Genomic DNA, 11,788 nt, shown 5'->3' with positions numbered 1-11,788 from the left:
AAAAAAAAAAAAAAAAAAAAAAAACCTCATTAGCCTCCATCTAACCAGAGTGAAGACATTGTCCCCCAGTGTGTCTGTGTGATTCTGTATGTATTGAAAATACACATTATGTAAGTGTGTGTGGGGACACCAGAAGTCAATCTCCAGTGTCATTCCCCAGTATGCTATATACCTTGTTTTTTAAGACAAGGTGTAAAATAAATTGAATTATACCTATCCCTGCCTTGCTGCCAAATAAATGAGACTCAGATTATGATTTATTTATTTAGCTTTTGTGTAATTACTGGGGCATGACCCCTAATCTAATTCTCTAATGCTATACTGGCTACTTCCCATGTGCTCCTCAAATACTTCCTATTTGTGTCTTCTCAGGTTACTTCTGCTCTGCCAGCCTTTCCTCAGGCTCCATTTTGCTGGGGCATGCACTACTGGTCCGTCTTATCTAACGGAGAGCTACTGTTCCTTGCATCTTCTTTCTCCTTCACTTTCTTTCTTTTTCTTTTCTTTCCTTCTCTTTTCTTTTCTTTTCTGCTCCTGGTCCCTACCTGTGACCCCCCAGCCAGGTAACTGAAAACCCACCCCACTTCTGTTCCCTCCAGTAATTGGCTGTAGACACCTTAATTTAACCAATAGTTTGAAATTAGGGAGCAAGTTTTGCACAACAAAAGCTGATATACATGGGGATTCGCTTATCTTTGGGCAACCAGATCCTCTGCTACAGAATTTAGCACTTGAATACATAGCAGCATCAGATCAACCCTGACCAATAAGATTTTGGATTTTGATTTGCTTGTTTTAGAAAGGTTCTCACTCTAGGTCTAGCTGGTCTAGAATCCATTACATAATCCAGGTTGGGTTTGGACATATAAAAATCTAGTTTTGATAATGAACTCAAGTCCTCATATTTGTACCATAAGCAATTCACTAGGTGAGTTATTGGCTGAAACCTGGACTTTCTCAAGCTTCACATGTATATGAATATATATATATATATATACACATATATACACATATATATATACATATATAATGATATGTGATATATATTTAATAATTAAAAGCCAGAGATAGTAGATGACTGCAAAAAAATCTTCTAGACACAAGGTAGCAGTGCATATTAATTCAGTAAATGAGACAGCATGCCCAAGACTTGCAGAAGATGCAGCGACATATATTCCCAGCATGGAAAAAGATGTGGGTCTGAAGTCCTACCCCTAGGGAGGGACTATTAGAAATTAATAACTTCTAGGAGAATCATGTTTTTAAAGGTTGTGAACTCTAGTCATTCTACCAAAGTTCACTTGAAGATCCCACATCCAAGAATGCATGAATATCACAAATTAGACTTGATGTTTTTAAAAGAAAAGAAAAAAGAATCTACAAAATTCGGTATGTAGGGAAGAAGGGTAGATTTGTGAAGAGCTGCAAGAGAGGGTGTGAATCAAATCAACATACGTTGTCGGAAATTCTCAAAGGACTATTAAAAAGGTTCAATTTTTATTATTCATTCATGCAATGTATATTGATCATACCTATCCAGCACTACAACCTCACTGCAACTCTCCCAGGATATCCCACCTCCCACCCTCCCAACTTCATCCAATGCATACATTTAGTGTTACCCATACTTGCATGAGTAGGTGGTCATCTTCTGGGATACATGAACAACCTACCAGTGGACAACTCCCCAAAGGAGAGCTACTGTCTCTCCCTCAACAACCATCAGCTGCCTATAGCTCCTCAGTAGGGGTGGGTACTCAGTTAACTGCCTATAGCTCCTCAGTAGGGGTGGGTACTCAGTCAACTGCCTATAGCTCTTCAGTAGGGGTGGGTACTCAGGATTCATATTTTATAAAGCAGGTTGTAGCAATTGCTGCCTGTGAGCTAATCTTTACTTTGTTTCCATATCCTGCAGGATGCCTGAAAGGGTTCTTTGGGAAGAACTGCAAAAGAAAATGTCATTGTGCTAACAATACTCATTGCCATAGGGTATATGGTGCCTGCATGTGTGACCTAGGGCGCTATGGAAGATTCTGCCATCTTAGTAAGTAACAGCTCTGAATGTTCCCTTTGTGAAGCACAGTAGATTAGAATAGTGTGGGAACAGTTCAGCAAAGGTTGAAAGGAAAAAAACTTAGTTCATCTACTCAAATATACAAATATTTGATTCTCTTCTTTGACCTCTTTAAATTACAAAATCTGTATTTTGATGATTAAAACTATGTCCGCATTTTAATTTTTTTTCAATTTTATAATTTATATATTTAGGTATCAATTGAAAATTGTTAGAGATTGTTTCAGTAAACAATTGGCACTTTATAGGAGCTAAGTGTGAGGAGCCTGGACTGTGTCTCTTTGTCTAGTACAAAACACTATTACCATTAAAATTCAGTACAGCACTTCTGCTTGCATTCTGACCATGCATGCAAGAAGATATGATTACCCAAAATATCCGAGTTTGTAAGTTCAGCTCTAGTTTTCACAGTTTCTTCCTAGAGTAACACTGAAAGACCTTCCTCCAACCCTGAAGCTAAGATCTGTGAACTTGAAGTAACCTTTCTGGCTCCTGCCCTGTTGTCTTCCCTCATCTTGTTATGGAGGGACTGGGTCCTCTGAAGCTTTCTCCTAATAAACATTGGTGTCTTGGGTCTGACTAACCTGCTATGGAAGACTACCCTAAAGTGGATAGGTTATAAAAACAAATGTATTTAATTCTAGAATCTGAGGGTTCTACAGAGCTTCTCAAGTATAATGCCTTAGGATAGTGGCTCCTAGATATTTTCAGTCACTGCATCCACCTCTTAGGTGAACAAGCAAATCTATTCTAAGTTTCCTTACTGAAGCACTAATATCACCGATAAAAATACTACCTCTTGATATAATAATGTTATTAAAGTCCCACCTTCAAATAGTGTTATCCAAAGGGATTAAAAGTTCATGATAACTACTTGATGAAGAAGATATTACCACACCTACTGCTGTTACCATGACCTTCTATAGTTTATAATTTATCCTTAGTTGAATGCTCATAGGACTTGCATATGTAAGAAAAGGAATGTCTCTGGAAAAAAACATAATTAATTATGACCACACCAATAAGAGACCAAGTTAATGCTTCATAGTAAACTGAGTGCAGATTATAAGAAAAGATTAGGAGTAGCTAAATTAAGAAGAAAAAGGAGAGAACCATCAATAGCTACATAGTAGAGGTACAGATGGTATGTTCTAGAATATCATGTCTAGAGAGGAAAACTAGGCTAGAAACAAAGATAGTATCATTTTTGTTGTTGGCCCTGAAATGTATCAAGATATATCCAATATGAAGTAATAACTTTTGAATATTTCATATGACAATATCAGGTGTTTGAGCACAAAAATTAAATCAGTACATCTGGTCAACAAGTTTGGAAATCTCATTATTCAGCAACAAAATTGACATTCTAATATCTGAATTCCAGGCTCACATATTTAAATTCACCTGAACTGTCAAAGAGTAAAGACTTGGAAGAAAACCACCAAACATGTTTTTTGTTTGTGATGGTGGTAGTAATGCTAGTGGTGGTGGTTGTAGCAGTGTACTGCTGATAGTGGTGATGGTGGTGATGCCCGTTAACATCTTGAATGTTACCCTCTTTAAGAGTACACATACCCTAGTCCTTCTGGATTTACTTATGGATGTCACTTGACTAGACCTGAGGACCTCAAGTCCTATAATTAATCATTATTTTTTCTAGCCACACAAAGTACTAAAAACTGAATGCCTTATAATAAAAATCCATTGTCTGACAATTCAGGGAGCTGAAGGTTCAGTTTCAAGTTGTCAATCATTTTCTGGTCCTCTAACAATGTTAGACTTGTCCCAGGCCTATCATATCCTGTAGGTAGGTCCTTCTGTGGCATCATAATGCACATCATTGGTGCTTTCACCACAAGCAGTCCTCTGGACAAACCTTTCAGTCTGTAAGTTCATTGTGTGAATTGCTTTAGAAATACATCTGTCTCAAAACAACCTCATCTTAATAAATTATATCCTTAATATATTCAGGAAGAAAGTCCTGAGAATTAGGACTTCAAAACATAGAGTGTTGGGTATTTTATCTTGATGCCTAACAAGCCCTGAGCAGATATTGAATTACCTACAGAGATTCTTTCTACTCTTTCTTTTTCTCTAAACCAGTTTCTAACCAAGTATTCTAGAACAAAAAGATGAGCCTAGAACAAGACAGACTATAGACTTGGGAAGTCTGATGCTATTCATAGAACTTGAAGGTCATAAAAAAGATTACTTGTTATCAAAACTGGAACAGATTTTGAAGAGTTCACAGGACCCTGTTGATTGCCTGTTTGGCTTCAAAGATTATTCTCACTGTCTCTAAAAACCAGAACTGGCATTTGTTTTGAGCCATCCTAACCACACCATTGAATGAACTTTACTACGACACTTTCCATCCCCAGGAGAGCCCCACAACCCATTACATTTTCTGCAGGCAGCATTACAGGGCAAAGCCTGTCAGGGCACACCAAATGATTACTATGAACCCAGAACCATCTAAAAGCACACCCCATTTAAGAAGACTCTTGAATATTGATAATGGGGAAACAAAGTAATTGTCAGAGATATGTTTTGGAAAGGGAATTGAGCTGTTTTAAGAATTAAGAAGAAAGGTTGGGAAGGAGGAAGCAAGGGAATAGATGAACTGTGGGATGCCATCCTCATTGCATCATCTCTAAAACTCAATGGCCTGGAGACAATAAAGAAGACAGGGCAAGCAGCTCTCGCCACAGAAGTGGGCAAGATAATATCACTGTCACAATGGGAGCTTTGTGTAATCTGTGCAATGTAAAATTATTTCTGATTACCATATAATGACGGGGAGTAAGGACAATGGCCAACCTTCACATAAGTGCTTGTCCATCATCTCCAGGCTGCAGCAGGATGATGAGGGGGCCTGGCAGCCAAAGCAGTCCTTGGAGAATATTAAGTCCAGGCAGCAATAAGCACGTCTGAGAAGCAATCGCTCTCCCAGCATCACTGCAGCCTTTTAAGTAATTCAGGCTTCGCTGTTCATGTCCAGTTGCCAAAAAGCAAATGAATTGCCTGATGTGAGAGACATTTGTTCCCTCAATTTTTTTTATTTTTGGCAGTCATGATGATCTCCTTATTCTCCTTATAATCAGGCTCCAAAGAATGTCATGCCTATGCACTAACAATTTCACATAAACAAAGCATGGTTTTCAGGTAACTGGTTTGCTTCAATCTTCTTGCAGGCTGTCCCAGGGGAGCCTATGGAGCTAGCTGTTCTTTGGAATGTCAGTGTGTGGAAGAGAACACCCTGGAATGCAGTGCCAAAAATGGTAGTTGCACCTGCAAATCAGGTTACCAAGGCAACCGATGCCAAGAAGGTACAATCCGATGATGGATTTTTGTGCTTCTTGAATAATAATGATTGGCCTTTGTTCAACACTATTTGGTCGTTAATTAGTTAATCCAAACCAGTGTCCTTGGAGATGGGGAGGCTGTATTGATCTCCTGTTGGAGGTGAGGAAACCGAGGCGTGAGTGCAATACAATTATTTAACCTTGTCTTCTTGGCCTATGCTCTCAGAATTCTCCTTGCCTTCCTGAGCAGAGGAAGATTGCACATCTTAAAACTATATATGGAAACAATTACAGCTCAATAACATAGACTCATCAACCAAGGACGTTCTCTCCTACAGCATGAAGGACTTTCCTTTTCCAATCTAAAAGTCAGTCAACCAAACCAATTTATTAACAGTTTTTTAATACTGAGATCTTAAATATGGATACCAATACTGTCATTTTTCAAATATCTATATATCACCTAAGTTTAGATAAATCTACCAGTAAAAAAACTATGATTCCAGTAATAAGAAACACATAGAGATATATGTGTAGTCACGTGTGGAATTTGGAGAAATGGGATTCCACCTGACAGCAAGCCATGCCTGACTTGTAGACTCCATAAGGACTTGCTTATGTTTTTGGTGTCTGGTCACCATGTCACTGACTTCCACGGATGCCACTTCTTAAGAAGACAGTGAGCAGCTTTCCTGGAGTTCCTTTTGTTGCCGTATAGTATGTCTTGTCTTCTACTCTAGGATATTCACCCATTATTGTTGCATTTACTATCGACTGCTTGTTCTCTTGCTTGAATCCAAGTTCTATGTAGGCATTCCTGTTTGTTTCTTCCTGAATTTCCTCACTCCTTCAATAAAGACAGTCACCAGTAAATCTTTTCTAAAGTCAATAAATGTGTGGGGGTTCATTTTTACTGCTTACATACTTTTTACCAAGTACTAGGTATTCTTATTCAGGAAAAAAAATGTCTCTTTAGTGAAAAAATGCACACATATAACAAATAAAAGGATCAGAACCAGTGGTAATTTGTGACATCATTTGAAACCAGAAGACATGGAACTTAGACAGGAGACACTTCAGTGTTGAGTCCACTCACAGAAGCAGAGGGATTGGGTTGGTCTCCATATCCTTATGTACTCATTTAGAGAGGCGCTTTCAGCCTGTCCTGTGACTATAAACCTGTAGCATATAAGCAAGCCAAGCAGGCTATTTAGGTGGCTGGATTGTGACTCTCTAAGTAATGAGGAAAGGAACTTGAGGAGATGTAAGCCCAGTCTCAAGCAAATGTGTTTACTACAAGAGTCGGTCTCATGCCACCCTCTCAGTCACTGCCCTGATTTTTAAACCTTGAGTTAGCTTTCTATTTGTGTCCTCGTGAGATGTCCTGTTCTGGAAGTCAATGCACAAGGGTATAATACTATGTACACACACCTAGGTAAATTTAATTTATTCTGGCAACATTTTCTTAAAGCAACTGGTGCATATACTGCATTGGAAAATGCTTCTGAGTTTCCCACTGTGAGAGAAAATGAGTTGAAAGTATATGTAAATCAGCAAAATAGAGAGGTCACCATAATCTCTGGAAAACATATTATTTTTCAATCTGATAACTTTGTCCGATTCTGATATTTTTGTCTAGCCACGAAATGAAATTATGAATAAGACTAGAGCATATGAATGGATCACTGTGATTGGCAGTTGAAATCAAGGCAAAAAGAGCCCTTTAAGAGTTGTGCAAGATAAAAATCAGGCCTGTTGTTTTGCTCTGTCTAAGCGCTGCAGTAGCCCAAGTGCTCCAAGAGCTAGACACATCTTCAAAAACCCTACCCCCAGGCCTGCATCTGAATTGCACATGAATAGTCAATTAAGCACTTTTTCAGTGGCACAGAAGAGCCCTGAACAATCAACACCAGAACCAGAAGGACCACTTTCTTCTAGAAACCTGTGACTCTGTCCACCAGAAAAGACACATCACAGCTGAGTACAGTGAACTATAGCTTTCTACCATTGCCAAGCATTTAGAGAAGTTTTCTTGTTTTCTCTGTGTTCAGAGGATGATTTCTCCAGGGTTTCTGATTGTCAGGATTGGTATAGTGTATCATATGTCATCTCTAAAGGGCCCATGTGTCAATAGTATCTATTGCTTGTCCTTTTCCATCAATAGTTCAAAGGAAATGTAACAGGACAGCACCCAGTTTCTCTTCCACCACCTTAGACACTTTCCAAGGCTTTGCCTTCTCTAGGCTGTCTTAGAGAGAGAAACAACTCCAGATAAGGCAAGTGGAAGTGAGGCTAACATTTGGAGGCAAACTTCTGAGAATCTTTTTACAAATTACACCTCATTTTCATGTTTGTTCTGTACAAATGCTTCCAAAGATATATCAAAATGCCTTCCATTGTTATTGCCTGGGAAAAAAACACAACACATTTTCAGCAACAGAGGGAAAAAGGGAAAGATAAATGGCAGCTACTATATCCGTGTTTCAAAAGTGATGGACACAGCCCCGTGCTGATTTCTTCAGGGAATACTTTTGGAAGTGCTATAAATCCTCAAAGGCTATTGAACATTTCTTTCTTTGCAGCACACTACACACACACACACACACACACACACACACACACACACACAGAATTTGCCAGCTCACTTAGGCAACAGTGAAAGTGAAACCTGGAACCATCTTTCTCTCTTGTTCTTATTTTACAAGCCTGCCTTAATAGCCTCTGGGGACTGGAATGTCAGTTCTCCTGTGGACTCTGAAAATGGAGGTCATTTCGACAGAAAGTCTGGAAAGCATGACTGTGCTTCTGGTTACACAGGAAACTCCTGTGCCACGCATAAAAGTAATAAACACAGATAGGATGAATAATAAAGTCAAGAAATTACTAGTGTTCCTGATATGTATATATACACATACACACACACACACACACACACACACACACACACACACACACGCACACACATACGCGCACACACACACACTGCTAGAGGCTATTTAACTAACTGTTGTTGCAATGATATTCCCAGTATTTGGTCACTTTAAATGATCATTTATTGCTTTTCCTAGTTCTGTGAGTTGTCAAGGCTGGTCTGCTGGTCTTACTGTTGTTACTCATATGTCTATTTTAACAAGGTAGTCATTTCAGGACAGACTGGGCTTGGTTAAGCATCTCTGTTTTCAAACCTGTCTATTTCTCTGTGGCATGCCCTAAGATTTACTCCAGCTCCACAGCACAGCAGTGTCTGGATATTCTAAGAAGTCTCCAAAATCAACAAAAGTGGACCAAAACCCCCGTCTCAGAAGGCACAGATTATCATTTTTACCTCCTTTTGCTGGTTATGACACCTCCTGAGGCAAGCCAGATTTGGTAGGGAAGAAAAAAAGTTTCTACTTCCTGTTTGGAAGAGTTGCAAAATGTCATTGCTGAAGACCTGCAACCTGGCTGATACAGTTACTGCCATGTGGAAGCCAATGTCATACAGTACAATATTTAATGTTCTTTCAGGAGGCACTTTACAAGATTCTAGACTAGAATTACCAGTTGTGCAGTTATGACACCATATTGAAGAGTCCTAAAAAAATTGATTAGCTAAATTTGAAGCAGTTTGAGATGCCAGTAGATTGCTGCCTACCTTGTCCCCTTCAGGTATAGACAGATATTCATGCATCCATGTGCCATTTCTACCTGCACTATGTTCTCTGCTGGGATGTACAGTCACCTGAGAGCTTCTGTAAAGCTATGGGCCGGACAATATTTTACATAGTGTTTCCGTTGGTTTCAGAAGGTTGAACATGAAGCTGTTGTTTTCGACTGCCTATTGGCTCATGAGTGCACATGGTGATCTGAATGAGCATTCCATGTTTAGTGCTTGCTACACACCAGCATGTGTCTAGAAACAAATACCCTGAGGATGGTATTTAGCAGCCGGCTGATCATCTAATCCCTTTGGGGAATACTCTGATATCCCCAAGGATAACTTGCAAACAAATATTACAGGCCACGTTATTTGTCTGACAAGTTTCAGTTATAATGGGATGGTTTTGATTGCAGGACTGTCATCATAGCACTGTTGACAACCATTTCAGTGGTGCAGAAGTTTGCCGGAGTAACAGCCAAAACACCTTAGCAAAGTTTTTTTTTGCTTTAAGGAAAAGAGATAACTGTACATGTATGTGTTCCGGGGAGGGAGAAGGGGGAGTTTAAAATGTAAAGGCTTACATATTCAAAAGTGGTTACTTCTGACTTGCTGTTTCCACAGTGAAATGGCATTTTTCCTTGTCTAGCTCAACCTTAATGGAATCATTGTTAAGCAGAGGATAATAACGTTTGTGTTCTTTCACTTGCCAGGTGATATAAATAGATAGTTGAGAAACTATTGAGAAAGGTAATAGTTGCATAACGATTCTTCCATGCTAGGATTTCAACTTGTACAAAATGCTTCGTGGTGCTCATAAGAAGTGTCTGATGGCAAATAATATTGACTTGAATGTTATTAACTAGGTTGTAATCCATGTATTAAATTGAATGGACATATATTCTCTCATTTACAAACCCAGTTGGATTTTACACTGAGACCCACAAACACAAATTATATGATTACTACCATAAGGAAATGGATGGGCCTAAAGGGGGGACAACTCATGAAGATACTTCACACATGTTTGCCAAAGAGTACATAGCAATATTAGCAATATTAAAGGCTTGAAGGAAAAGATACAGCAGTTCTATAACTATTCCATTATGGTGCTCATGGAATTTCAAAACCTGGTTACTTTGCCTGTAACTGTAAAACATGAATGGTCTACCAAGGTAAATGTTTTATAACAAGGATAGACGAAAACCTCGTTTCTTTGGGTGCATGTGTGTGATGGATTGTGCGAAGGTGTGTCTGTGTGTGCTTGTGTTCCTGCACGCTTTCCCATGGAGGTTGCCAGGTGTTTTGCCCCATTACCCTCTACTTTATCTTCTGATGTAGGATCACTCACTGAATCTATATGCCATTGCTCTATCTGGGTTGGCTGGCCGGTAACCTTCTAAAATCCTACCCCACTACCATCATCAATACAATTATAGATATGTACCACTTTGCTTGATTTAGAAAAATAATAGTTCAAACGTCAATAAATGTTCTTTGACAGTTTCATGCATATGTATAACACATTCTGGTTACTCTCCCTTCCTTTATCTTGTCTCCTTCACTCTGTGCCATCGTGTCTTCTCCATTTGTGCAAGTTTTTCTTTTGTTTTCTAGAGTTTAACTCAGGTCATCTGTATGACCATGGGTCTGAAGCTGGCATTTGGAGACTGGCAGGCTCCCCACTGGGTATGCAACTGAATACTATACCTTACCTCACCTAGAATCTCTTAGCTGCCAGTAGTTAAGCATCAAGTGGAATGGGTTTTTATGGTTTATTTTAGTTTTTATTTCTAGACAACATGTAGAGGTAGGAATGATGTATTTACAGCTACAGGCATGTATGAAAATGCCATAATAAAATGCATTATTATGAACAGGAAGCATATGCTGATAAAATTTAAATGGTGAAAAAAATCATAATTTTTCTATTAGTTAAAAAATAAAACTGTCTCTGTGAAGGAAGCTTAGTTTTGTATAAGGCAGATTACTGAATAATCAAAGAAGTTGTCTCATATTTATATTTATCAGGCCACTAGTTCCTGAGCCAAAGCACAAGACAGAGAGGAATTGTCTACAGGGGGAGGCTTGATTAACTCAGTTATATAACACAGCTGTGTCTACTCTGACCATGCTGGGGTTCATGATTTGGATGAATGTATAATATCTTGGGACTTGACATTGAATACCATGGATAGAAAAGTGACTAAAAATTGTGAAAAGTACCTATTTGTGTGTTTGAAAACTTGTAGGAAAGCAGTGTTTGCTGACTGAAGCTGTGGCGATAGCCATCTCTGGACTATAGATGAATATTTTTTTACTCTCATCCAGTTGTAGATTTTCCATGTTTACTACTTTGCTTATTTTTCCTTAACCATGGCAGTGTATACTACCATCTTTGACTAAATATCTGTACATGATAATTATCTAGTTTTAATGTGGTTGCTTAGTAATTACATTTTGCCTCTAATCTTGCCATATTTATTCTTCCTCAAATTTGAGACTCTTTCCCCTTTCTGTCCTGCTGCGGGACATGTTGAGTTTAACCCATCAAGACACTACCAAAACTCAAACAAGCAAAACCTAAAGAAAAAACCAAAAACAAAAAACTTGTAATGTTGCTTATAAATGCTTCATTTTCCTTTCTTTAGAAATCCTGTTTTCAGCCTCTTAGTAATTGGTTATTTTATCTCAAATTTCTACCATGTGTCTTACGAGACAAATCAATTTAGACTCCTTCAATACTGAAAGAAGACTGAAGTCAGAGAGAAA

The 11,788-nt window shown here is 38.6% G+C and overlaps 1 protein-coding gene across 5 annotated transcripts in view; it reads left to right on the top strand.

Annotated features, from left to right (window-relative positions):
* The window catches only part of LOC116095049 (EGF-like and EMI domain-containing protein 1), a 599,877-nt gene extending 593,619 nt beyond the window's left edge, over window positions 1-6,258 (top strand). For 4 of the 5 annotated variants that reach the window (XM_031376552.1, XM_031376549.1, XM_031376550.1 and 1 more), the window contains 2 exons: window positions 1,916-2,044; window positions 5,269-6,258. In XM_031376552.1, coding sequence (XP_031232412.1) covers window positions 1,916-2,044; window positions 5,269-5,417 — 278 coding nt within the window. In that variant the 3' untranslated portion in view covers window positions 5,418-6,258. Of the gene's footprint in view, window positions 1-372; window positions 564-1,915; window positions 2,045-5,268 lie in introns of those variants that run through there. The other variant, XR_004120413.1, reaches the window with a different exon arrangement.
* The last annotated feature ends 5,530 nt before the right edge of the window (window positions 6,259-11,788 follow it).

Source organism: Mastomys coucha, unplaced genomic scaffold (genome assembly GCF_008632895.1).
Source record: "Mastomys coucha isolate ucsf_1 unplaced genomic scaffold, UCSF_Mcou_1 pScaffold17, whole genome shotgun sequence".
In the NCBI taxonomy this organism is placed as follows: Eukaryota; Metazoa; Chordata; class Mammalia; order Rodentia; family Muridae; genus Mastomys; species Mastomys coucha.
The sequence above is the reverse complement of the archived record's forward strand: the minus strand, read 5'-3'. Positions and strand labels throughout refer to the sequence as shown.